The 27,197-nt window shown below is 34.2% G+C and overlaps 1 protein-coding gene across 10 annotated transcripts in view; it reads right to left on the bottom strand.

Moving 5' to 3' along the window:
* Window positions 1-27,197, bottom strand: part of LOC122516645 (teneurin-a) — a 545,517-nt gene that overhangs the window by 20,715 nt on the left and 497,605 nt on the right. For 9 of the 10 annotated variants that reach the window (XM_043634626.1, XM_043634627.1, XM_043634621.1 and 6 more), the window contains 8 exons: window positions 24,057-24,337; window positions 11,411-11,530; window positions 8,084-8,763; window positions 7,701-7,914; window positions 4,389-4,653; window positions 2,861-2,991; window positions 2,616-2,762; window positions 1,903-2,110 (listed from right to left, as the gene is read on the bottom strand). In XM_043634626.1, the coding sequence (XP_043490561.1) occupies window positions 1,903-2,110; window positions 2,616-2,762; window positions 2,861-2,991; window positions 4,389-4,653; window positions 7,701-7,914; window positions 8,084-8,763; window positions 11,411-11,530; window positions 24,057-24,337 (2,046 nt within the window). The remainder of the gene's footprint in view (window positions 1-1,902; window positions 2,111-2,615; window positions 2,763-2,860; window positions 2,992-4,388; window positions 4,654-7,700; window positions 7,915-8,083; window positions 8,764-11,410; window positions 11,531-24,056; window positions 24,338-27,197) is intronic. The other variant, XM_043634622.1, reaches the window with a different exon arrangement.

Raw genomic sequence — 27,197 nt, 5'->3', positions numbered from 1 at the left:
AGATCCTTCGTGAAAAGGATCTCGCATGCATCCAACTCGCCTCTCTCGTTTAATACCGAACGAGGAAACCGCAGCACGTAAAAAGTATGTTTATATATATATGTATATAAATATATATATATGAATTTGTATAAATAAAATGTAATACGAAATAATAAAAGGAGAGAGAGAGAGAGAGAGAGAGACGCGGAATGAATTTTAAATTGAAATATCGATAAAACGAATCTCATTAATTAGTACAATATTTGATGCACGAATGAATTCAAATGTACTCTTTGAGATAATAATTTTATAATTAATTGCACGACCCGGTATAGCTTGTTAATAAATAAAAAAATTAAATAAATACTCGTACACTCTCTCTACTTCGTTTATTTATAATATGGAAACATCAAAACTACATGATTTCGGAGATAAAATGAGTATTAATAAATGTTAATTAATGTGATATTAAAAATAAAAAATAAAAAAAAATAAAAGAAGCACGCACGAACGCGTACGCACAAATATCAAGTGCGTTCAAAGTTATGTAAAATAAATAATGTTATAATATGCGTTCCCCATCGATCAATATTGACTTTTCAAGGCGATCGATGATGCATTCGGCATTCGGGGGAGGGAAGGGTTGAAACACAAGGAAAAGGATATTCGGAGATTGTAGGGTTGTCACCCACCGGGGGTTCTCCTGACAACTCAACTGTCGCTGATATGCTGGATAAAACGGTTTTTATACGATAGCAATCGATTTGATCGAATTATCGTTACGTTCAACGACTTTTCACGATGGGGGAAAGAATTAGTTGATTTTATATTTATTTTATATTGATTTTATATTATTTATATTATAAATGCAATTTTGTACTGTCGATATTTATTTAAACATTCGATTAATATCATCTTAATAGAGATCTTTTAATCAAATTCCGGACTGCAGTTATCGAATTTCTTTACCAAACACTATTATTATTATTATTATTATTCTATTTTTTCTTTTTTTTTCTAATCGTTATTGCAAGAATAGTATTGAAATTGTTGATTACGAAAATAGAAAAAAAAAAAAAGAGGAAAAATAATTTTTGTATTTTTTAAACCGCTTTCCATGAAAACCATTAACCCCATCGTAAACCGTTGTTGCACCGATAACGAATCGTAATGCCATGAATTTTTCTTTTTTTGTTCTTTTTTTTTTCTTTCTTCTTTTTCCTTTTTCATTTATTTCTTTTTTTTTCTTTCTTTCTTTTGAAAAAACAACAACCGATTTCAACACGAATTCGATATTTTAATTTCTTTCAGATCATCGATGTTCTATGTATGTTCATATTGCGACTTTTGAAGTTCGCATTATTTATATAATTAATGACACGACGTACCGTAATCGTTAATTAACGAAAATTTGTAAACGAAACTCGACGTTTAGCGTGTTTCTTGTTTGTTCATTGATACGTTAGAAATTAGAAAAAATCAATATTAATACCCGCACTTATATAGAATTCCTAAAAAAGGCCAAACTATGATACGCAGCTATGCTATTATTTCGAGATATTAAGGAATCGTAAGTATATAAATCGATCGAGCTGATTATTATCGAAATTATATTAAATATAACGAGCTTACTTTCTTTATTTTTTTTTAATATAAAATTTTCTACCAAACAAATCTACAAGCAAGATCAGAGAGAAAATGAATTAAAAGGAAAGAAGTATAGAAAAAAGAAAAAAAAAGCAATTCAATTATAATTAACTCGATCGATCGTATGTTATCCTCTCCTATGTAAATGTTATGAAAATAATGAACTAAGCTCGCTAGATCGTATATGATTAGTCTTTTTACAGATTAAATAATAAAAAAAAAAACCAGATAAATAACGGTGTGATAAAGATTTAAAGAACAGTTCGATCTTACCTTTCCGTGTATTCGTCCATGTGCGCGTAACTCTGAACGCTATTCTCCTCGACGAGGAACTTGACTCGTTGATAAAACGATGCAGTTACACTGGGTGGTTGTTTCCTCAATAATACGTCAACGGGATTTTTACTGGCCAGACACATAATGTGATCGGCACAAGTTGCGTGCGAACAACATTCGCTATCGGAACAATCCATCATGCCATCTAAATGAACAATAACATTTAAATATATGGGATTTAGTTTTAATTATAAAAACATAGAAGAAAACTATATGACAATTCAATTCAATTTTTGATCCAAGATTAACACTAAAGTATTAACAAGGTTTTGTAATTTATACAAGATGAAAGAAAATATTTTGTTCTCAGATTATATTAAGATATATATGTGTAGGATTCGTGAAAAAAATTGGGCCGTTGGACTAACTGGACCGGGGGATTCGAACCCGGATCTTCCGCTTTCCGCGCGACTGCTCTTTAACCATTGAGCTATCTAGGGCCCACCGTCCAATCTTCTCACGAATGACTATTTAAGTGTTTGGCTTGGAGGCATTCGCATTCCACATATGTTTTTGTTTTATTTTTTAAAAGAAGTCATTTGATCGGTTAGAAATAGGTATAAAGTGTCGGGGTAGGTTTAGTGTTAAACTTATATGGGATCTAATTTGTTTTTTTTTATGTTTAAATTTGTTATTATTTAGAAGCATACCCCCATCATTGTCGGCCATATCATTGCATTCCATTTCGAGTCGTATACTACAATCTCTACCGGCCCAACCGATCGAACATTCGCAACTGTACTCGCCGTCCTGCAACGTGCACAGTCCGTGTCTACTGCAACCATTCTCGCATCCGGCTGAAAATGTTACATTTAACGTTATGCTTCGATATAAGTCGAAAAAATTAAATTAAAAAAAGAAACAAAAAATGAGTACAACAAGTAAATTTGCTTACGTAAAGTACAATGTCTTCCGTTCCATCCTTGACTACACACGCAAGTACCGTTCTTACATTGACCATGTTCGGCGCAACGTGGATCACATGGTTTTTGATCGCATTTCGTTCCGGTCCAATCGTCGTGACATCTAAATAAAATTTAAACAAATCACGTATTCGGATTTCAAACTAAATCGTATATATTAGAAAAGTAAAATTTGTTAGACAATCAAATACGTCATTTATAAAGTTAATCTAATTTATTCAAATTCGTGTCTCAATAATAAATGACACTTGATTTAACAAGAATAGAATCTAGAGTTTACAGTATAAAGATTTTGTTTAAATATTCCACAATTGTAGACGTGTATCAAAAGTAGTAAGAACCAATATTAAATCGTTTTGAAGAAAATAAGGGGAAAAGTTTTTACATGCATTCTTGTATACTAGTTAGTCATAAAAATAATTTTGAATTTTCGATCGATGTTCTCTCATCAAGAGAGAGAGAGAGAGAGAGAGAGAGAGAAAGAAAGAGAGTTAAAAAGCGCCAAATGTTTTTCACTTTTGAATACGGAAAATCTATTCGCCGGTGTGGAGTTTCTATCGTTTATAATAAAAAATGTGAGTTTAAACTCAGTTGAAAAAGTTATCCTACCCGCGGAAAGAGAACTTTTTGCACTTTCAGGCTCCTTTACGAGGCGAACTCTGGCCAATGAAAGAGAGGAAGGAAGGAAGGAAGGTAGGAAGGAAGGAAGGAAGGAAGGAAGGAAGTAAGGAAAAAAGAAAGAAAGAAAGAAAGAAAGGGAAGAAGAGAGGAAAGGCGTCAGCTTTGGAATATGAGAAAGGAGATTTTCTCTCTCTCTCGCGTCCTTGATTCTGACAAAGGAAAGTAGAAAAGGGACGGAGGTCCTTCGAGTTGTGATAAGTTGGGACACCCCTCCTTTCCAACCAGCCCTCTTTCTCCTTCTTCCCCTCTTTTCTTCGTAAAACATAGCCTGGCTTTTTTCTCACAATTTTTCACCTTTTTAACCAAAACGACTTCACAACCCCTCGTCGCTTTTGCTCCGAGCAATTTACCAATTTTTTTTTAGTAACGACCGCAGAAACTTCTTCCTTATGCTACCGACATCGAAATAAGTGTTTTGAAATTATAATCCTCGTTGTATTGTACCCCGATGACAGGAATTCAATCTTATTTCGTCGATAATATTTGTCTCCAAGTTATTTATAAGGGATACATTCTTTCGAACCATTTCTTTTTTACATAAAACGCGTATAAAAAAAAAAAAAATAATTGTTTTTTATCGATAGATAATATTAGCGAGCTACCTTACCGACCAAGTATAAAGTGTTGCATACATTAAGGCGCTTTAAATTCATTTCATATAACAAATCTAATCCCAACGAATGTAATCACATTAAAAAGTGGTCTCCATTGGTGGTAAAACGTTTGTGTAACGTTTAATTTATTCAAGTAAATAAAAAAAAAAAGAAAAGAAAAAAGAAACAAGAGATCAAACAGAGACGGAAGATAATTAATACTGACTTGCAACGACCCTGTTCGCAGGATCCATGAGAACCACAGTTGAGGCCGCAACTGGACTGTGAACAATCGACCCCAGTCCAATGTTCCTCGCAGATGCACGCAGCAGACTCTAGGTCGTACGTGCCATGGTCCGAACAACCCGGTAGACACTGATACACCTGCTGATCGACCTGATTGCATCGTTCACCCTGCCAGCCTGCCTTGCAGTAACATTTGCCGGACACGCAGGCGCCATGACCGCTGCAGTTTGGATCCGGACAATCGGCTGGAAACGATAAAGGGTTGTTCTCGATTAATCGCATGTCTGTCTCTCTCTCTCTCTCTCTCTCTTTATCTCTCGCTCTTTCTCTTATTCTCTCATTCTCTATTCGCTTTTCGACGACGTCTCGTCCACGAAACTTCAGTGCAATTTCGTCAGAGTTTCGGAATATCGATTAAATTATGTAGGTACTCTGTACAACTCAGTTCCCTATGTGTGTACATGCATGTATGGGGTATTTATGTATGTATGATATGTATGTATGCCTATCTTGAAAAGAGGATTGAGAGAGTACGAATTCGCAAACTACATATGTGCGATCCGATATAAATAACAATCAAATTTAATTGAATTCTACGTGCTTGTTGTTTTTTATTCTTCTTCTTCTTCTTTTTTTTCAGATAATATTATTATTCAAATATAAGAATGAAACAAGAGAAAAAGTATAGTGATCGAAGGGGGGGGGAGAGGGATGATTAGAAATGTCTTATTTAAATCTACAAAAAAATGAAAGAAAAAGAAAAGAAAAAAAGAAACAAACCAAACGAACGAATCTAAACTCGAGCAGTTTAAACAGTCGGACGATTTCGCAGAAACGACGACGTTTTCTCTTTCGTTTTCGGAGAAGCACGACGACATCGTCGTCCGTTCTGTGGCAACTTTTTAAATTACGGGCATCGGAACAATTGCATTATCCCCGCGGATACCGCTCTCGCCCCGGGGAAATTATGAAACTTAATTTCCAACGGGGCTCTCCCTGCGACGCAGAAACGTAAACGCGAATGTTACTATCTTTCTTTCTCTTTCTTTCTTTCTTTCTTTCTTTCTTTCTCTCATTCACGAAGGACGTCGTCGTAGTCTATGCGAGAAAAGAAGAGAACGTTAATATATCCCAGGACCCGTTTCACGTGATGGTGATGGTGATGGTGATGGTGGTGGTGGTGGTGGTGGTGTCGTCGTCGTCTCTCACTTGACCCACAGTAAACTGGAATTTCTCGTGGGTTTCTTTAAACGTGAAGTATGCGCGACAGTGATCGAACGGGGACGTAATATTGTTGCCTACTCTAACTTTTCCTTTTACTTTTTTTTTACTTTTTCTTTTTTTTATTTTTCTCGTTCTTCTCTTCTTCATCTTCTTCTTCTTCTTCTTCTTCTTCTTCTTCTTCTTCTTCTTATTCCGACGTTTATTGTGAACAAAGCGTCACAGTCTGTAGAAGGAAAGAATGCTATCTCACGAACATCATTGAGAAAGAATCCTTTTTCCGTAGGATTCAATGGGACGAGAAAGAAGAAGAGGGGTGGGTGTGCGTTAAAGCGTCCTACTTTTCAACGTATATGTATATAATATAATATAAATATATGTATATATATATAATATAAATATACAGTCGCGCACACACACTATACGCGTAATAGTAACCAGTTTTTCTTTTTTTTCTTTTTAAATTTGTCTTTCCCCGTGGCAGGACTTTTCTCGAGTTATTTTCGTCCACACAACAGAAAAATAGAAGAAAGAATAAAGAAGTCTTGAGGTCGATCGGTGAATCTGTCTGAAAGTGTCAGAGACAAAGCGTTCCCTTTACGTTGAAGAATAATTTTACCATTTAGAAGCCGGTCGTGGATGGGGTGGAGGGGAGTGGGTGGGATGAAGGGGTATAAAGTAATTTTTCTTTGAAACAAATATTCTTCGAAATATTTTCGCAAGAAGGTATATATACATATATACATATATATATATATATATATATTGAGGTATGTAGATCAAAACGAGAATGAGCTTTCAGAGATATTTGCTTGCCATATGTGTATCCATTCCCACTCTCCTTTTCATTCATCTCATTTCGTTCGTTATTACCATCCACCTGTTCTACACAATCGTGTTCGTGTAAAATTCAAATTTCTCTACCTAAAACAATGCGAAAGCGGCTAAACTAATTGTTGGACCCGAATCGGCACGGTTTGACCTATATGTAAATTTGGAGAACGTCGTGCGCATTAATTATAGATCGCTATATATATGAATAGTATATATATATATATATATATATATATAGTAAAGGGGAAGAAAGCTATGTTCTATCTAACAGCCTTGGTAGACACTGTGCATTACTAATATCATGGATCTTCCTTGGATATAGGACACCACGGTCGAGCATAAACTTGAATTATGGAGAATTTAATGGTACCGTGATAAATACGAAGAACGTTAATATAACCACAATGTATTTTTTTCTTTTGCCATATGATTCGATACTTTTACAGCTTTTTTTTTTATCGTCTCATCCAAAAATTTGTTAACGATGTTAATATTTTTCTTCTATTTTTCTTGTTTTAATTACTTTGATTTTTCTTAATATTTTACGAAAAGAAAATACAAAGAAATAGCTTTTTAGATAATAGAAGCTTTCTATTCTCCTTGTACTTTGTAGGTTTTCTTTGAAACAGTTTATAGTATGCTTGCAACGTTCTAATCTTCTTTACCATTCACTCGCTCACTCTCTCTCCCTCTCTCTCTCTCTCTCTCTCTCTCTCTCTCTCTTACTCACTCATTCTTTCTTTCTGTTCTTTCTTTATAAACGTAAAGAGAATTTGTTAAAAGGTGTAGGTACACGTTAAGCTTGCCTTTTAACATATTCGAACTTTTCCCTGACACAACGGATTACTTTTACTACTACTGGAAACATTAACGTTAAGAGAGACTAATCTTTCAAATTGCAAACGATTTACGACTTGAGTAAATGTTTGATTTTAATTTAGTTTGAAAAATGTAAAGAAAAAAGAAAAGAAAGGAATGTTTTTACTTAAAAATCTATAATATTTCGATATTTCTCTTAATGTCGATTAAAAAAAAAGAAAAGGAAAAAGATGATTCATTTACTATTACAATTACAAAATATCCTCGAAATCGTTTTAACATAATCGAAAACTATTGTCGTGTATTTGACGTATATAATAGTACGTACGTGTGTCTTGTATCTACTTGTAATCCTACACGTAGAACACATTTGAATAGTCTATCGTCAAGTTTAGTTTAATTTCGAGAGTGGACTTACGTTCGTTACAGAAGGCACCCTTCCAGCCAGGATTACAAACGCACGATCCTCTAACGCACTGTCCATGCTGATTGCAATCAGGAACTTGGCAATCTCCTAACGGTATGTCGCATTCGGCACCTTTCCAGCCATCCTCACAGTGACACATGCCACCGCCGTACTGGCCGTGAGACGAACACAAAACAGGACACACGCTCTTGCTACAGTCGGCACCCTGAAACACACAATTGATTTAACCTTAATTCGAGAAGGAAGGAAGGAAGGAAGTTAGGTGGAAGGAAACGAAATCAATTGAACACGAAATTGTCTTTTTAACAAATACCTACTATAACTGAAAGTTATTGTCATTTATTATTATTATTATTATTATTATTATTAATTACCTGATAACCATCGATGCAGTCACATTTACCAAGATAACATGATCCTCTACCGGAACAATCGTTAGGACAAGTAGTGGAGACTCCTTCAGCTTCGGTGACGACCAGCGTTACCTTGTACGGTTGAAGTTCATCGTTATAAACAGATAAGAACCAACGGCCAGTGTCCAAGTATTGAAGAAGACTAACGTTGACCATCATCGGTTCTACGATAGTCCTTTTGACGAGAATATGTTGATAAGACTTGATAGTTTTGGGTCCAGTCTCTCGGGATCTAGATCGATTAGGTTCGATCCCAAAATCTTGCGTTGCTTGTTTCATAAAGCTTACAGCTTCGGATGTTGCATCCCTTTTAAGTCTATGATCAACACGGCCACCTTTTACAAACTCAACGAAATCGTATTGCGTGACGCTCGGTGCCACGTTTCGTCTTCCGTAAACGGCAAAGTTTGCACCCCAAGGCAATGTTAGGTTTAACCTGATGAATGCTGGCTGCTTGTTCCGGAATTCGGTATTCCAAAAGTAATATGGTGGTATCACGGCCGAATGCGCTACGTTGTAAGCTTGAAGCTCGAGTACCGCTGGCCATTGTTGGGCCGATTGTTGAATTTGTGGATCGCTTTGTTGTTCACCGACACTGTCCGCAGCACTAGAGTGTTCGGCGGTACTGGTGGGCAATGATTCTATAAATTATAAACCAATTAACACGATTATTATTTGTTTTTTTTTTTTTCCTTTCTATTTTTACAATTTCAACAATCGTGCTTATAAATTTCATGTTTTGTGGATATATGCATATATGATCAAATATTTAAAAATAATATAATATTACAGTTTAATTTTTTATATATAATATTTCTATTTCGAATCATTCAAGTTTACGTAATATGATATGGAAATAAAAAGAAAAGAAAAAAAGAAAAGGTATAACAAACCTTGACTATATTTTAACGAAACCTTACGCTGAAAGTTGACGCTTTAGTTGTTTTTTTCTTTCTTTTTTTTTGCAAAAAGAAAGTAAGGAATTTATAAAGCAGTCACCTTTAGAATAGATCAACGATAACGATCGAGTTACGAAGAGGATTATTAATGTCAAGATTGTAAAATCGTTGTTAAAGTGAAAAAGCATAGCTCGTTAATATAAGTATTCATATATTATAAGTATGATACGTAACGCTTTAAAAAAAATTATATGTTGATATTTAATGGCACAACGAGGAAAAGGTAGGAAAGGTGGAAACGTGGGTGGGAGGGAAGGAGAAATGGGTGAAAGGGTGGCGGCTTGAAAGTGGAATCGTAGTTGGAGTCGAGTGCGTAAGAACATTAAGGGATTGTAAAATGCAAATGCAAAAGAAAGCGAGCGGCATTCGAATGAGTTTCCTTCCTCTTTCTTTCTCCATTCCTCCTCTTACTCTCCTACCTCTCTTTTCCCGTTTGCATTCATTCCCTCCAATTTATGAGCGATGCCCTTCTATTGATTTCGGAGTATCTCTCTCTCTCTCTCTCTCTCTCTCTCTTTCTCTCTCTTTCTCTCTCTTTCTATCGGGTGACCGGTATAAAAATTGCCACGCCCTATCGGGAAGATTATTTTTTCAAATGACATCGGGCATGAATTTGTGTTCGGAAATTTGTCCCTTTTCATTTTATTTCTAATAATTAAAGACCAAAGAAAAAAAATTGCTAAGAAGTAGACGAGAGTGTTCATATGTATATATATATATATATACATATAATTTTTTTTTTAATTTTTAGAAATAAAAATTAATTTAATTATTAGAAATTTTTTTAATTATTAAAATAATAGAATAATTATAATAATATATAAAATAATATATACTATACACATAGTCGAGTACATAGTCGTATATAAATTTGGATACATATTATACGAACTGGGTACAGCTCGCGTGTTTTAAAACAACGTGACGATTATTCGTCGGAAAAGCAAGGGAAAATTCGATTAACATTTTTACACGGATAAGAAAGGTATAATAAATATAAATCAGATAATTCAAGATATATCGAGCGTGGCTTGCAAGATCATCGGGTAATTATCACGAGCAAAAGGCTGTTATTTTATATAACATAGCGTGTTCGAATAAATCATGTTTTAATTATAAACAAAACGATCGTTGTTTCAGAGGAAATCGTTCTTTTTCTATTTTTTTTTTCTCCTCGTGTTCTCTCTGTCTCTCTCTCTCTCTCTCTCTCTCTCTTTATGTTTCTTTTTTTCTTTTAAATCATTACTCACACAACTAACATACTAAGTCATATATTTTTACAACCACTAAATAATGATTTTATCATTGTACCAATAATGTAGACGGTTTCACGAGCCCTCAGGGTACATCTCTGCGTTTTGATACTTTCCATTTCCCTCCGGAATGAAACTCTATCGAGCGCATTCGATTTCCTCCTACTGGGCCGATGCGGTCAATGCAGTTACGTTTACGTAGCCATTTTCAAAATGTACGGCACGCGAGTCAGTATCTACCTTTTCAAATTTCATTTCATTTTCATATTGTATTTTTTCCTTTTTATTTTTTCTTCTTCTTTTTTGCATTTAACAACTTTTTCGATATAACGTAAGGTATTTTTTAACACACTCTATGCATATTTATATTATATTATATTATATATATTATCGATCATAGCTTATTTACATACGTTGGTTAACGTTCTTTTATTTTTCTTTCATTTATTTTTTATCGACGTAGTGAATTTTCTTTTTCAATTTTTCCTTCTCCCTCCTTTCCCCCTCCCAGATATATTTCATACACCTATTACAATTTAAAGTCATACACGTATAATATTTTGCAACTAAAGTGAATGGGGGATGTATGTGTGTGGGATTCAAGAGGTGATGAAAACAACTCGAAGGTAAAGAAAATGAATGTTATATAATATAGAGCGAAAGAGAGAAAGAGAGAGAGTGAGTGAAATATAAAGAGAAAAACTGATGCATCTTGGATTCTCTCAAACGCGTCGAGTGTTTATTTCATATCGCAATCGTATTCATAGTGTTATTAATCTCACTGTGTACTACAGCACATAAACGAAGAGAAAGATAAGGAGAAAGAAAGAAAGAGAGAGAGAGAGAGAGAGAGAGAGAGAACTAGAAACTCATCCGCGGTCTTGAAAAGGGATGATGCTGGTTTTGATGCGAAAAGGGAGAGTTAGTGGGATAGAGATGGGAAGTAGAACGAACGGGTGGCACGTAAAACGTGCAGCATCCGTCCATCTCCCAAAAGCAATCATCGTGAGACGTTGTTCACTAGAGTATTTACATCATGCAAAGTGGATGCAAATTAACGGCTGCTCAATATTTACCTTCCGTTGGTATCTGAGTTGATATAGGATCGTGAACGTGAGCGTTTTCATGAGTCACAGCCTTGATATCTTGAACCACTACGCAGTTGTTATTGTCTATCGGTCGCATGGAGCTCACTGCTGGAAAATACAAGAAAATGAAAATCAAAAATGATATATTAAGAATAATAATTAATTATAAGAATAAGAATAAGAATTAAGTATAAGAATAATAGATTATATGATACGGGGAGAACAATATTATGGTCGTATGGGAAAGTTAAGAATTTATTTTATGATTTTCTTTCTTTTTTTATTTTTTTTTTTATATTTTCATTTTACAAAAGAAAGATCGAAAAATCTCGTTTCTGGATTCAAATATCTCGTAAAATATTGACATTTGGATGACCTTAAGGTTGGCAATACTTTTACACGCAAAATAATGAAAAGGAACGATTGATTGAAAAAAAAAGGGGAAGAAAAGAGTTGGGTCAAATTAAAAAAATAGATTGCAATAATACACTTGGCAATCCGTACAAAAAGTAAGATCGCGAAGATGTGAAATGATTGTTGTTTTTGTTTTTTCATTTTATTTAAAATATAGGATTATAACCCGATCCCCAGTTCCTAGAATCATTTCATACATATATAGATATATACGATAGATTATTTAATTTTATTGATCAGAATTATTCACGTGATATAGTATCCATATGATAAGCTTCCGTGTTTTCAGTTCATACGTTCCGTACTATTATTATAGTCCACTTCTATCAATATACATGATAGACATGCTATCCAACAGAGATAAAGATTCACCGTTATATTCTCAATGTTGTTATATCGTGGCACACTCGAATCGAATTCGAGACAAAATAGAACTGCCATACGACTCTTTTATTGCGCTAGGAATCAGGCTAGGCATTTCCCGGTGAATGTACGGGATATCGTTCTAATGGCTTCACATAAATTTGAACAATCGCTTTCGAATTACTACTAGACGATAGATTTCCTAAGACGACAGCGTAGAACTGCGATTTGAGTTGTACTCATCTATACATATACATATATATATATAGTAGATATGTGTATTACACATGTATATACATTACATACATATATTACATACACGTACCACGTGCATTATGTTCGTTTGTTCGATTCAGAATTAATGCGAATGTTAAAATATATAATCGAACGAGCCGATCTAGGTTTCCTGCTACGACATCAATTATATCGATCCTAGGGATAGGGGGAAGGGGGAAAGGGGTAGGGGGTTGAGGGATGGTTGGGGGAGAACTAGGAATTAATTACGCGTTCGGCTAGTTTTTTAAATGGAAACGAAACTCGCTCTACCGTGCGTCTAACGACCTCTTGGCTTATTAACGATCCGCCCTATCGATATCAGACTAATTGAGTCACGCACGGTTGCAGGTCGTGCGATTATTACCGTGACAAATGGAGACCGATGTGAGCACGCTCTCGCCTACCTCTCCTACTCTTTGTCTTTCTCTTTTTGCCCATAGTTACGCTCTCTTTGTTCCTCGCGTTCGATTCAAACTACCTTTTTCTTGTCGTATTTTTCTTTGATTGACCATTTTATATATTTATTCTATAAATTGCGATAAACGTTTTTATCAATGATCCGTCTTAAATGAATGAGATCAATCATCGTTCGTAATGTCAAATAAATATTTACTATATGTAAGAAATCATATATATTATTTTTATTTTTTTGATATATATATACGTGTAGAAAAAAAATAAGAAGAAGAAAAGAAAAGAACATATTATGCCACATCTTTTTTCGATTTTGGCCGAGAAGAAAAAAAAAGGTTCTATAGGAAGCAGTCTATGTTACAATACATTTTGGATCCGATTCAAATCGAGACCATTTCGAAAAGAGAACGTTGCTGATCACCTATCATAGCCAATTGGCAATCTCCTTGGCCAATTTCAAACTACATTTCTACGATTACACGTCGACGATTTTTGTCCATTTTCCGTTGTTTCCTTTTTTCCTTCCTTCTATCCTTCCTTCCCTCCTCCATTCCTTACTATATAGTTTTAATAATGAAATATTATAACTCTATCATATTAATAATTATTCTCCTTATTATACGTCATCGTGTTGTAGGACTATGATAGGGATCTTGCTATTTATCGATCGATGTTGCAATCTGTCCGGGTGTACGGATGGGGCATCACGCGCAAACACGACGTTGATAACGTTAAACGAATGAGGAGGAGGAGGAGGAAGAGGATGAGGATGAGGAGGAGAAGGAGGGAGAAGGTGAGGTAACAGGAACGAAGGGACGACGAGCGTGCTAGAGCAACGTCCGTTATGTAACTACGGTTGAAATTGAGTCGCAGTGAACCGTGAACGAGCTTATTTCGCGAGAACAGGGAGTGGAGAAGTTCCACTCCTCCTCCTCCTCCTCCTCCTCCTCCTTCTCCTCCTCCTCTTCCTCATCCTCCTCTTCTTCACATCCTCGGCACCATCGTGACTGCCGGGTTGTAGCAACATCGTGACGTGTGTTTCTCGTAAAATTTTCAAACTTCCAACACTTTGGCTCGATCCACTATCAGTTGTAGCACACGTGTGTGTCACGCGATTCTCATAAGGAGAAAGAAAGAGAAAGAGAGAGAGAGAGAGAGAAAGAATAGAGCAATCAGAATCGTACGGTTACATGTTTCCTTCCTTTAAACTACCCTCCCCACTACCCCTCTCCCACTACTCACATCCATCCACTCGACTATCACCTCATCCTTTCTTTTTCCTTCGTAGGAAAGCATTATTTACGTTCGAAAATAGTTCTAGTAGAGAGTAAAGTAGAATTTTAAGCTCCATCAAAGTATAATATTTTCAATCGAATCGAGAAAATTCGAGAATTCGTCTCTCCCTTTATTGTTAGTGGAAACTTTTATACTTTATCGTTCACTTTTTTATTTTCTTTCATTCTTTCTTTCTTTCTCATACGTGTATCTATATATATGTACGTACACGTATGTGGAATACGTGAAAGTATACGGAAGATCGATTTTAACTCGATTTCGTTTTAGGAGTCTTGCGTAGGTAGGTAGGTAGGTAGGTAGGTTGGTAGGTTGGTAGGTAGGTAGCTAGCTAGCTAACTTCCTTGCTACGAAAGTTATTTCGAAAAGGCGGAAATTCGAAAGGAGCACGACGCAGGAAACGAATCGAATCGAATTTTAGAGGTGCGACTACGATAATGCTTCTCTATCTTTTTCTCTTTACTTTTTCCTTTTTTTTTCTTTTTATTCTCTTCTTTGACATATTGTTAGAAATTTAAAAATATTTTTTCATTGGAATTAATTGACTGTAAGTCGTCGTGAAAATAATTCTCATTTAGTTAATCGTATATTATTTTATACGTAGATATAATAATATAACGAAATTATTATTCGTAAGATATTAAAGATAAGCAATATTTCATATTTTTCGATCGATATTAATTTTGTTTTATCGGGAAAATTGTTTTTCCGAAGCCCCTGAAAAGTTGTTTTCCCTTCATACATAGGTGTATATACGCGAATAGAAGTTCTATTCGATTGCAACAAAGTTATCGACGGAGTAGAAAGTGTTGCCTATATTCAGGCAAATCTAATTTATATTCTATATAATATTACTTTGCGCATTTTTTCGTTTATATTTATTATTTTTTCTTTTTTCTTTTTTCTTTTTTTTCGAAAATGATTAACGAAGAAAAAACAATTTCTATTAACTATCTTACGTTTTTTTCTCTTCTTTTTTTTTCCTTTCCTTCTTTACGATAAAGTAGCAAGTTTTTCAATTATATTCCCCTTTTGGATCGATAGAAAGATTCATTCCCGAGAATGATTCGCGGATTATAGAGGGATTATCCACGATTCTCTTCACAATCCCTCCCACACTCTTTTTTCCTTGCCCACTCTCATCTTTTCATTTTCGTTTTCTTTTTCCTCCTACCACAGTCAGCGACCGCATCGAGGGAGGACATCGTCCATTCTGTCGGTTCTGTTCAACCATTCATTCATTTTTCCACTTTTTCTTTCGTGCATACTTTATTTTTTCTTCGTTTAATTATTTTCTCACGATATTGAGATTTTAAATGATTATTTTGTACGAAGTATTTTCCACCTGTATATTGCCGTTGATAATAATTTTATTAATATTTTATTTAAATATTTATTAAATCTTATAATCAGTATTTATAATCAATTAACTGTAGAATTTTAATGGGAAAAACTTTTTACAAGATGTGTAATTAAAATCAAACAACTACGAACGTATACACGTCGAACGCAGAACAAATACTACCTTGTTAGAAATTTTCTACAAAGAAAGAATTACATTTTTATTCTATGCAAAAGAAAACAATTACATTGTTGAAAAGGTTATTGTTATTTAAAAGAAAAAAAAAAAAATAACTTTAATATTGCTAAGAAATAATATAATTACGACAAACAAGGACAAATACGTATGCAATTTTTATTGGTAATACGAAGGAAACATATTGTTAATACTTTATATTGAAATATGAAGTTTCCTTAGTAAATTGTAATTTTTTATTATACACAACAAGTATACGCGTCAACCGAATCGAAGTCAAGTTTTTGATTGACGTGCATACACGTCAAACGCAGTTTAACTGATTAATAAGAAAACTTTACAATACGACTATCGATTATTATTATTATTATTATTATTATACACGTTAACATTACTTTGCGTAAATTGTAAATTCGTGAAATGAGCATCTAAAATCTTAAAATATATAACTATACTAATCTGTTCAAATATAAAATACGATAGAATTACATACTTCAACTAATCTAAATAATATACAAATTGACAAGAGAAAAATTTAAATTAAATCCGATAAAACAGCACAATTAACAGAACATTTGTTTTCATACTACGAAAAAAGTAAAGACAACAATAGATAATAGATAATTAGTTTAAAAAAGAAAAAAAAAGAAACAAAGATCAAATATCGATTTCGTATTTTAACTACTCACCTCCAATTTTCCAAAATAATAAATATCATTGCATAATAAAATTGATGTCAACGGTTTTTTTTTCACAAACGTCGTTAAGTTTCGATTAAATTAAATGCTTACACAAATAAATACATACATACATATGTGCCCATAATTATGAAAGTTGTCTAATTCATATATTTATTGTTTCGAGATATTTAAAGGATTACATTTGAACATTAAATGAATTCTATATAATATTGAAATAACAGACACTATCTAACGGTTAACTTTTGACAATATCGTGAAAATTACATTGAATTAATTAAGTTTCAAATAACGTAGTGTGAAATAACTAATAAATTTATTTTTTTTTTCATTTTGACTTAGACCACTTTCATAATTATATGGGCACATATAATATACAAAAGTAAAAGAATAAAAAAACATTTTGGAAATAAGATCATTTCGAAAGAAATAAGACGATTTTCATTCGTATGAGTGAAATAGATGATAGAAGGAGAGAAAAGGATCGGTGGATAGTAACCATAGACTAGACAGACTGATCTCCATTGCACAGTCGAAAGATTTGTACTCTTCTCTCTTCTATAAACGTTGTACGTACGTTCGTATGAAACGTTAGGGAGAATAGTATGCGAGTGGACGAGAGAAGAGAAAGAGATGGGATGTATATACAAAGAGAAGGACATAGAGATAGAGACAGAGTTGGAAAAGAGAGAGAGAGAGAGAGAGAAAGGATAGAAAGGGGTAGTTTGGATGCAGTAGCAAACAGGCAGATTGGATTCCCGACTCGATTTACTGGAATGCAGGAATAACAGCTGGCGAAGTCTCTACTCGAGGCCGATCCGGCTTTGCAATCTCTCTTTCTCTCTTCTTCTTCTTCTTCTTCGTTTTCTTGTTCTTTCTCTAGCTTCCCACAGACACCGAAGTGAATGAGAGAGAGAGAGAGAGAGAAAGAAGATTTCTGTGAGGAGTTTCCCTATAGGGTGTTATATATATTCACGGGACAATGTGCCACCGTCCAAGTTTCTCTCTCTTTCGTTTTCTCTTTACATCTATCCCCTTCTCTTCTTTCCATCAAATCCCCTTATTTCCTTCAGCTTCTATAGATAAACCGTAATACCCGATTCTACTCGTTGCCATCGTCGTCGTCATCGTCGTCGTCGTCGTCGGGAACCTTGACCGTCGTTTGGATTTTCAGGATTTTCCTAGTAATAGTAGTAGTAGTAGTATAATAGTACGTGGAGATTCAAAAAGACAATACTAACGTAACCAGTGGACAGTGGTGGCTGTTGTGAGTATGAAATGTAGTATAATAGTCGAGTTTCACCATAACTTCTTTCTCACATTTTCCTATCTCATTTTCTCTTTTACTTTCGTTACTGTTCTTCCATCTCTCGTCATTTTATTTTCTCTCTCTCTCTCTCTTTCTCTATTTTTGTCCCTTTAGCTTCTTCTTCTTCTTCTTCGTTTGCTACCGACCGATAACGAGGGTACGTTAATTTCTCTAATCGCTTCTGGCACAAGCCAGAGAGACACGACGATCTTCAAAAGCACACCCGTTTTAAACTCTGTGTATACTCGAGAACCTTCTCCTACGTCGACACCGCATCCTTCCTACAAATTCTCTCTCTCTCTCTCTCTTTTTACTTCTCTTTCTCTTTCTTTCTCTATCTCGTGAACGTTGCATTTACATAACGGACCTATTTGGACTTGTTTCAAAAGTTTTTCCACGCCTTCTGTAAATACGACCGAGTTTCGAATCCTTCTCTCTCTCTCTTTCTCTCTCTCTTTCTTTTTTGCTATTGTTAAAGATCAACGAATACGAAGTAACTCGCACCTTAGATCCTTTCTTGACTCTCCCACACTGTCGCAGAGCCAAACGTATTCATCTTTTTGTATATCGTCCAACTCGGGATCTGATTTTCCAATCTTAAGAGAGGGAGAGAAAGAGAAAGTACTCTTTTAAAGAAAAGTTTATGTTATTTTACTCTCTATCTCTCTCTCTCTCTCTCTTTATTTTTTTTTCTTTTTAAAAATGATTTTACAAAATGTAATTTGTACGAATTACGTCATTTTCGCGTCCTTTAAAATTGTAATCATTTTAATATGAATATAATTAATACGTTTGGATCATTTGAATTATAATATTACGAGATATATCATATATTATGAAAGTGGTCTAACATAAATCGAAATTAAAAAATGTTTATTTTTGATGTTATACTTCTTTTGGCGCGTTGGGGAAAATGTAATGGGGAGTGATTTTGTTCCGAGCGTCTAGAAAAACGACACCATGAAGTTTGTCGGTACTTACGACGCGCGGCAAAGCGATTTCAAGTATACGGCATGAAGTTGTCTTCTCTTCTTCTTCTTCCCCCCTTTTTTCTCAAGCGGGTCACCCATCCAAATACTAATCGTACTCAGCGCTGCTTTACTTAAATGATCGAAGCGAGAACTAATATTATCACCGCGCCATGGCTGTAGACGCGTGAAGTTATTCGATATATCTCTCTTATATTTAGTGTGGACTGATATCTATATTTTGATATTTTCTTTTTCTTTTTTTATTCTTTCTTATATATAATATAATAATTTTTTTTTTTTTAATTTTTTTCTTTGAAGTTTTTTTTTTTGAAGTTATTTTTGAGGTTATTGAGGTTATGTTCGTTTTGGTACGGCAAAGAAGTATAACTTCTTACGTGCGTAAATAAGTACACACACCAGTTTTTAATTTCATTATTTTCAATTAAATTAATTCAATGTAATTATCACACGATATTGTCAAAAATGAACTATTCTATAATGCTTGTTATTTCAATATTATATAGAGAATTCATTTTAAATATCTCGAAACAAGAGATATACATCTATGACTTAAACCATTTTCATAATTATGAGCACATATTATATCTTCGATGAAAAATATTCTAATTGATATTTCGAGAGGGAGGAAAAAAGTTTCCTTCCCCTTCCTCCTTCTGCCACCCTCCCCCACCGAACAATTAATATAATTCGAATGTTTTCTACCGACTAATTGCAAGATATAATTATTTCGATAAAAAGAAAATAATAAATTATATAGGAGAGAGAAAGTATACGGAAGAGTAAGTAATAAGTATCACCACCCTAAGCCCATTGAAACGCTTCCTCGCTATCGGCCGGTAATATTTTTGCTTCACCCTAACCGGATGAAGGCAACCCACTCGGTGCTAAATGAACCATTACGTTGCCAGTATTACCGTGTGCGTAGCTTGCGCTTCCTACCAAAGATCCGGAGAGCACCCTTATACAGAACGGTATTTAATTCCGCTAAATACACCGCGATAATATTTTCTGTTTCGCTTGGTCGCACTTCCTGTTGTATAAGAGGAGTTAAAGTAAGAAAGAAAAAGAGAGAGAGAGAGAGAGAACATGTGTTATTATGTTCCGTGTATATCATACTTTCGAGTTTTATCAATTATTGATAGGTACTTTTCCATGATAATAATAATAATATTATATTTAATTAAATATTTAGAAAAAAAAAGAAATTAATTATTCGTATTGTTGAAGTATACAAGGTGTTACGCATCGTGTTTTTAATATTCTTTAATTTTGAAAAATTATTTTAATTTGTCATGTGAATATGCACACACGAAATGTTTTGTTTCGAGAACGTGATGAACTTTCGTTTACAATTAAAGGAAGGTGCATATTAAGAAATTTTTTATTGCAAATTGAAAATTTGTCAAGTTGATAGTAATCGGAGATATTTTTCTAAACGAAATCTGAAAAAGGGTTGTTCGCTGTTTATTTTTGATATCATTTATTCATACTACGGTCACAATTCGTTAGAGAAACGTTTGTTCCTTTTTTAATTAAAAGAAAAATATATATAAATTCTCTCTTTCTCTCTCTCTCTCTTCTTTTGTTTTACATTACTCTTTCTTTTTTTTTTTACTTTCTCTCAATGATATTAATAAATATTGAATTAAAATTAATATCAATATTAAATAATTCATATAAAACGATTTGGTGTTAGATATCCAATAAAAATTTTAATTTCAGAATAAAAAATAATAAAAGATAAAATCGTAAGGACGAAAAAAGAAAATTAAAAAACCAAAAAAAAAGGAGAAAGCAAAGAAATAATAAGGATCCTTCCTAACACCCATCCCCCCGTCCCCCGTTAATATCATTTTCCTTTTCATGATATTTCAAAATGATATTATTCTTATAGGAAGAAGCATCATCGTCATATTGAGAATGTAAATGGTCGTTTCGCGCGCCCGTGCGTCCTTAATGCGAGCTTAAATTTCTTCTTATTCTCCTTCAGAAGAAAAAGAGAAAAAAAGAGAGATAGAGAGAAAGAAAAAGAAAAAGAAAAAAAGAAAAAAGGTAGTAATGGAGGAGAGAATAAAGTTGGAAGAAAAGCAACGTGTCGTTTGTTCGGCCTCGTTACTTGACTCGTAATGAACAGACCAGATTTACATAATAGGGTTATTTGTAGGTGGAGTGCGCATAAGAGTAAAAGAAAAAGAGATAGAAAGAGACTGTAACCTACCGAATGCGGAATAGAGAGAAGCAGATGGGGAGGGGGCGGGGAGGAGAGATAGGAATAGGGTTGGAAAAGGTGTTACACTACCTTCGTGCACACCCATTGTGTCGTAGTCGTCATACACTTGCAAGAAATGCAGAATTTAAATGTCAAGCGTGAAATATAACCGACAAACGACTGAGTTACGAAGTGTTATATACGTTGGTAGACGCACGTGTTATCTTATTTTTATGTATAGGGTGTTTCAACAAGATTTAGGTATAATTTTGAAGAGTTGTTCTGGTAGACTAAAAGGAACAAAATAATTTATATATATAAAAATCAATAAATGTGTATTGATAGAGTTTGATTAATTTATAAAACTAACCGAAGTTATTATAATCAAGACAATTGTCAATAAATTCTAACGGTATATGATATTTTGAAATAAACTAAAAGATCTATGATAAAACGTTTGTAAACGAAAAATTTGTTAATTTGAATTGTTTCGTTGAATTATTATGATAATTACGTGTAAAATACCATCTAATATCAAAACAACTACAATTTTGAAACAAAGTCACGTCGAGTTTATGATTATATAAGCTTCGTTCATTATTTTAGCATACTCAAACTACCTGTGAAATTATGCTAACATATTTTATTACATCCTGTATAAATACGTACATCTTTTAAGCATAATCAATCTATGCCAGGGTATGTAATATTTTTACATAGACTTATATTAGAAATATATTATACAATAAATGAGACGTTAACAAAATCTAACGCCAAGAGTATTTTCAATAATCCGTCTACAATATTTAATATCCCGATATTAACAATATAAACTTCCATCGTACTTATTTTTCTCTTTTTTGTCCTTTCAATCGTTTCCCTTTTTTCTCCATTTTATATTTCATCGTTTATAACATTTTTACGTTTCTTGTTTAATTAGTCCGTTCATATATTTAAATATTTAAAATGTCCATCCGTGTTATTTGAAACCGTATTGACAAATTGTAGCTGTAACGTAGAAAACGTAATTGCAAACCGTGTATCGTGTAACTGTAAACTGTTGCTGAGTATTTTGGCAAACATTGTTAAACTTCAAGACACCAAAACTCGATGAAATATTGATGAAAGTGTACACCATTGATGCACGTAGTAGATATACATTGATATGTTTTACAACTATCGTTAGATTTACAATATTGATTTTTCATTTATAAAAATTGTTTACAAATACGAATGTTGATACTGTGCAGTGTATTGTACGATATATTTTTTACGAAGTAGTCCGTAACGCGTATTATATTCTCTCTCTCTCTCTCTCTCTCTCTCTCTCATACAACTTAACAAGTTTTATTTGAAACATTTTTGTTTATAAGACTAATAGGATTGGAAATTAAAGCTCGTGTGTCGTTAAAAATGAGATATCCGGTGTAATAAGGATAGATATTTCGATTTATTTTTAGGGAAAAAATCGATCGCGGCACCGACCACTCTGCTAATTATTCTACCAGCGAATTATTTAGCGATAAAATTTCCACCCTCTCGTAAAAGAGGACCGAGACCGCGGCAATTTCACATTAAAGAACGATAATGACGATAACGAATCCGCATTAGCGTGTAACGAACTTTACCAATCCCGATGGCCCCTCTCCATACAATTCCTGCTGCATGGCCGATCGTAATTTTCCGATCGAAACCGATTGGAAAATCGACAGAAAAAAAGAAAAAAAAGAAAAAGAAAAATATCAAATACCGAGTACCATGAACGATTCTTCACCGCAATAATGAATCTCAAAGTATTACGATAATGTTCAGTATAATAATAATAATAATAAAAATGATTATTATCATCTCATCATTACTATTATTATTATTATTATTATTATATAATTATTTGTCGTTTAATTTAGTATTATTGAATATTAATTCGTTTTTAGAGGCAGACAATGTGATGAAATTTTCTCGATGATGATGTTGATGATGATAATGTTGTTTAATTAACAATTCGTTTTCTCTTTTATCATCACAAACACCCCCGCACCTGCCACCCACTGCCGCTCGGAAAAATATTTTTTATTTTTTCGTTTCTATCAAAGGGGTTATCTATTATTAGCTTGAAATTTCTTTGACAGGCAACGTGTACTTTTATCTCGACGAAGTACAATGTGTAACGAAAAAAAAAAATAAATAAATAAAAGGATCGTTATAAGCGATCATACATTGGCATTACGAATAATTTTCTCTTGAAAAATCTCAGGAACAGTCAAAATATAAAAGAGACACGAGAACAGTTAACTGGTGAAAAATTAATAACCGACTCGAGTTATCCGAGCGAAAAACGTCGGTCGTACTGTACTTTCTCGTTCGTGGATAAATATTGAAAGAGAAATTAGTCTCTCTTTCTCTCTCTCTTTCTTTATCTCTCATTTTTTGTTAATTATTTTACAATTAAATCCAGCTTCATTGATGTTGAAATGTTGTTTTTCTTTTTATCTTTTCAATTTCTTTTTCGCGCAAGACGAGTTCAATTATGACGATTAAACTATTTTCAATGTAAATGAACTTATCGATGATATACGTATAAGTTTAATACCTATTTATTTTAATAAATTTATTGTTATTGTATTACACCAACAACGATTGAGACTCGTGATAAGAAATTTGATTTAAAAAGCAATAAGCACGAGCCTGACTAGTGGTTCAATTGTTCTCGATATTTTCTGTACTCTAAAAGAATGAAACAACCCTTATACCTATCGTGTCAGTAAAAAAAAAAAATCTAATATTAACCCGTTCGAGTGTAGAACATGCTTAACAATTGCAATCGTTGAATAACTGGGCATGATTTGATTGTTAATGTGAATTACTTTGATAAAATAAAAGAAAAGAATTTCGAGCAAAGGTGGGTAGAAAAAATAAATAAGCGCATGTATGCGTCCAACGAAAATAATCAGTGGATTACGGACGCATATATGCGTCCATAGAATTCAAACGGGTCAACGATAGTAATTTCTTAGTATCTCGAGCAATCAGAAGTTAACGGTTAAGAATGACAAGGTGTTCAAAGATTAAAGTATAATATTAAAAGGGTTAATTGTGTTAAATAAAATTTAGTTCGTGGGCTTAGCTTACCAGCAAAATACGCGAGCATGGCAGTTAGTGCTACGGCGAGTAGTATCAAGGCGATTGAAGAACATTTCCAAGAGCATCTGTGTTGACAACGTTTGTCGATGTGAAAACGCGATGGCGAATAAGGTGAGTAATGGGGTACTGCCGCGGCTCTAAGGGGAAAGCCTGGCATAACCATCGCTTGATTTTGTGCTGCGACAGTTCCTGTACCGCCATTACCTGCCCCGCTTCCTAATCCACCTCCCAAGGAACCTACGGTCACCTGCTGTTGCGGTGGTGGAAGTCTGTAACATAGAAAATAAATTCGATTGTAAATAATGACAATGAAATATAAAAAATAATAAAAAAAAAAGACATAACAGATTTACACAACCAATCATTTAATTGTTATTAATAATAATAAGAATATTATTTTGTATTATGTTATACATATAAGAAGAAATTTAGAGATTATCGAATTAGTTTGAAATGTATTTAATTGCAATATTATACCATAATTATTAATTAAACGTATTTAGTTTAAATACGCGAATACGCTATCGATTTAATTATTACTATTTACCTATATATAGAGAGAAAATAATTATAATGATTATGACGATGATAACGATGATGCCGATGATGATATACCACTTTTCCATTATATCCAATTAAATATTTATCTTTTATATATACAATAGAGCTTAATATTGTTCTTTAATTCTTCAAAATATCGCGTTTATGTAGTATAGAATCTATTAATTTGATGTGATTGAGATTAGCCTTTGAATATCGAATTTTTCGATAATCGAGGTGTTTTCAAAGAACACTAGACGAAGATAGAGGGAAAAGAGAGAGAAAGAGAGAGAGAGAGAGAGAGAGAACGAGAACGAAGGGGGGGGGTACATCGTTGTATCACGATTTCGCTCTCGGGGCTTTAGGAGAGATAACGTGAAGCTTATAAAAGATGCAGATACGGTTATTAACTCTGACAGGATCGGAGCGTAGGTACTTATACATACATACATACATACATATATATACATATATACATATATGTATATATTTAGATATCTCTCTCTCTCTCTCTTATCTCTGTGTATATTGGCGTTGACTCGAGGGATTTTGCGAAGAGTAGGGAGGATGTTGCTTTTCGTGCTAGGAGTCTAAGGCTCACCCGTCGAACCTATGTCACGGATTTTATTTTCATCCTCGTCATCGATATTTATCTTTGTCCCTTTTTCTTTTTTTTTTTTTCTTCTTCTTTTTTTTCTTTTTCGTACGATGTTAAAGGACATCTACGAGAGAAACTAGTTCTCTTTCTTCCAGCAAGAAGAGAAAGAAAATGAACGGATAAGCACGGTTGGTAGAGTAGGGTAGGGTAGGGTAGGTTAGATATCCTCGAAAAGCGTCTCGTGAAAAGGGACAACGTCGAAACAGGGATTTAATGCGGTACCAGGATAAATATAGTTTTCCGATAATCACGTGGACTCATGAATAGCATTAACTTCGGTTATAGGGATAGAAAGAGACAGAGATACATAATGCATCACGCATTCTCCTCCTCCTTCTCCTACTTCTTTCTATTTTATTTTTCTTCCTTTTTCTAGATTTTGTCCTGAAATCCTATAAGAATAACGTTTCTAGTGACAGTGATCCGGTGATGCGGATAAAAACTGGGAATGTGAATATTGTATAAAGAAGTAGAGGAAGTGAAAGAGAGAGAGAGAGAGAGGGAAAGAGAGAGGGGGAGAAACAGAATGGGGAACATTCACTGGACGTTTGGTATGGGCCAAACCAAACTAGAACACGAACCTCACAATAGCTTGGCATTATATTATCCTACTTTCCGGATAAGTAAACAGGGAGATCGATCAACTGATTAATTTGATATTATCTCTGTTTATCTCTCTTTCTCTTTTTCCTTCGTCATATATCACGAACTTTAGAATATATTTATGAGACGTTTAATTTCAATAAATTAAATCCTCTGAAGGATGTCTTAACGTTGATCGATATAAACGAGACGTCAAATGGATGATCGAGATTTAAAGAAATTTATCTGAATAATTCGAACGTCCTGATGCTTGATGGAAAAACACATAACACATACACGCGCGCACATTGAGAAGCACACGTATAGAATAGGAAAAGACAATTTTCTTTGAGGAGGAAAAAGAAAATCCGTTCATCGAGTCTTAGCTCGTAAAATTTTGTTTAAAGTGAATCGAAAACGTTACAATTTCTCGTAAATCAAATTTTATCGTCGGAGAATAAAAAGAAATAAAATAAAAAAGGCGCGCTATTTTTCAGTCGCGACACTTCTAACGCGTTACAGTAAATATCTTCCTCTCATTCCCCGTTCGTAGAGTTTGTCGACAAGGGAAGAAGGGAAGGAAGAGGTTTCAAAACGAGGGGGTGGTGAGTAAGGGGGGGTTGGTTGGGTGGCTTTAGGTAGGGAGGTAAAACCTTGCCGTCGGCAATGTTCGTTCCTCAAAGTATCATTAAAACGTCTCGCGTGCCTGGCGTAACGCATAAGTTGGTTAACAGCTACCGACAAATACCATAAATAATCGAGCTTAGGCTACGGAGGAGAGGAAGGTTTCGCCTTCACGATCCTATAAACGTCCGCTCATATTTCCCAACGGCAGGAAGCAATCAGACGCGACGTTAAAAAGAAAAAAAGAAAAAGAAAAAGAGAAAGAAAGAAAGAAAGATAGATAGACAGACGGTATGAGAGTGAGTAAGAGAATATAAAGAGAAACAGAGATAGAGAGAAAGATCACTGGCAAAGTCCCGCCGAGTCTTTCTTACTCGTGCGTGCAGTCAGACCTAAGCAAGAAAACGAGAAAACAGAGAGAGAGAGAGAGAGAAAGAGAATGTGAAAGAGTGTGAGAGAGTATGTGTGTGTGAAAGAGAGAGAGAGAGAGAGAGTGAATGAGGAGGAGATGCAATAAATATTGCTTTTTCTTCGGGATCATTAAGTTGAGAGAACGGAACGTGGCGGAAAATTAATTTACTGAAAATATCGACTACCCTCTCTCTTCTCTCTTTGCAGGCCCCCCTCTTCCCTCCTCAACTCCCCAGCAACGCACCCACTCTATTTTCACTCTCTCTCTCTCTCTTTCTCTCTCTTTTTATTTTTCTCTACACCGTCGGTCTGTC

Source organism: Polistes fuscatus, unplaced genomic scaffold (assembly GCF_010416935.1).
Source record: "Polistes fuscatus isolate 324 unplaced genomic scaffold, CU_Pfus_HIC Scaffold2, whole genome shotgun sequence".
Taxonomy (NCBI): Eukaryota; Metazoa; Arthropoda; class Insecta; order Hymenoptera; family Vespidae; genus Polistes; species Polistes fuscatus.
Note: the sequence above shows the minus strand (reverse complement) of the source record. Positions and strands in the feature narration are given on the sequence as shown.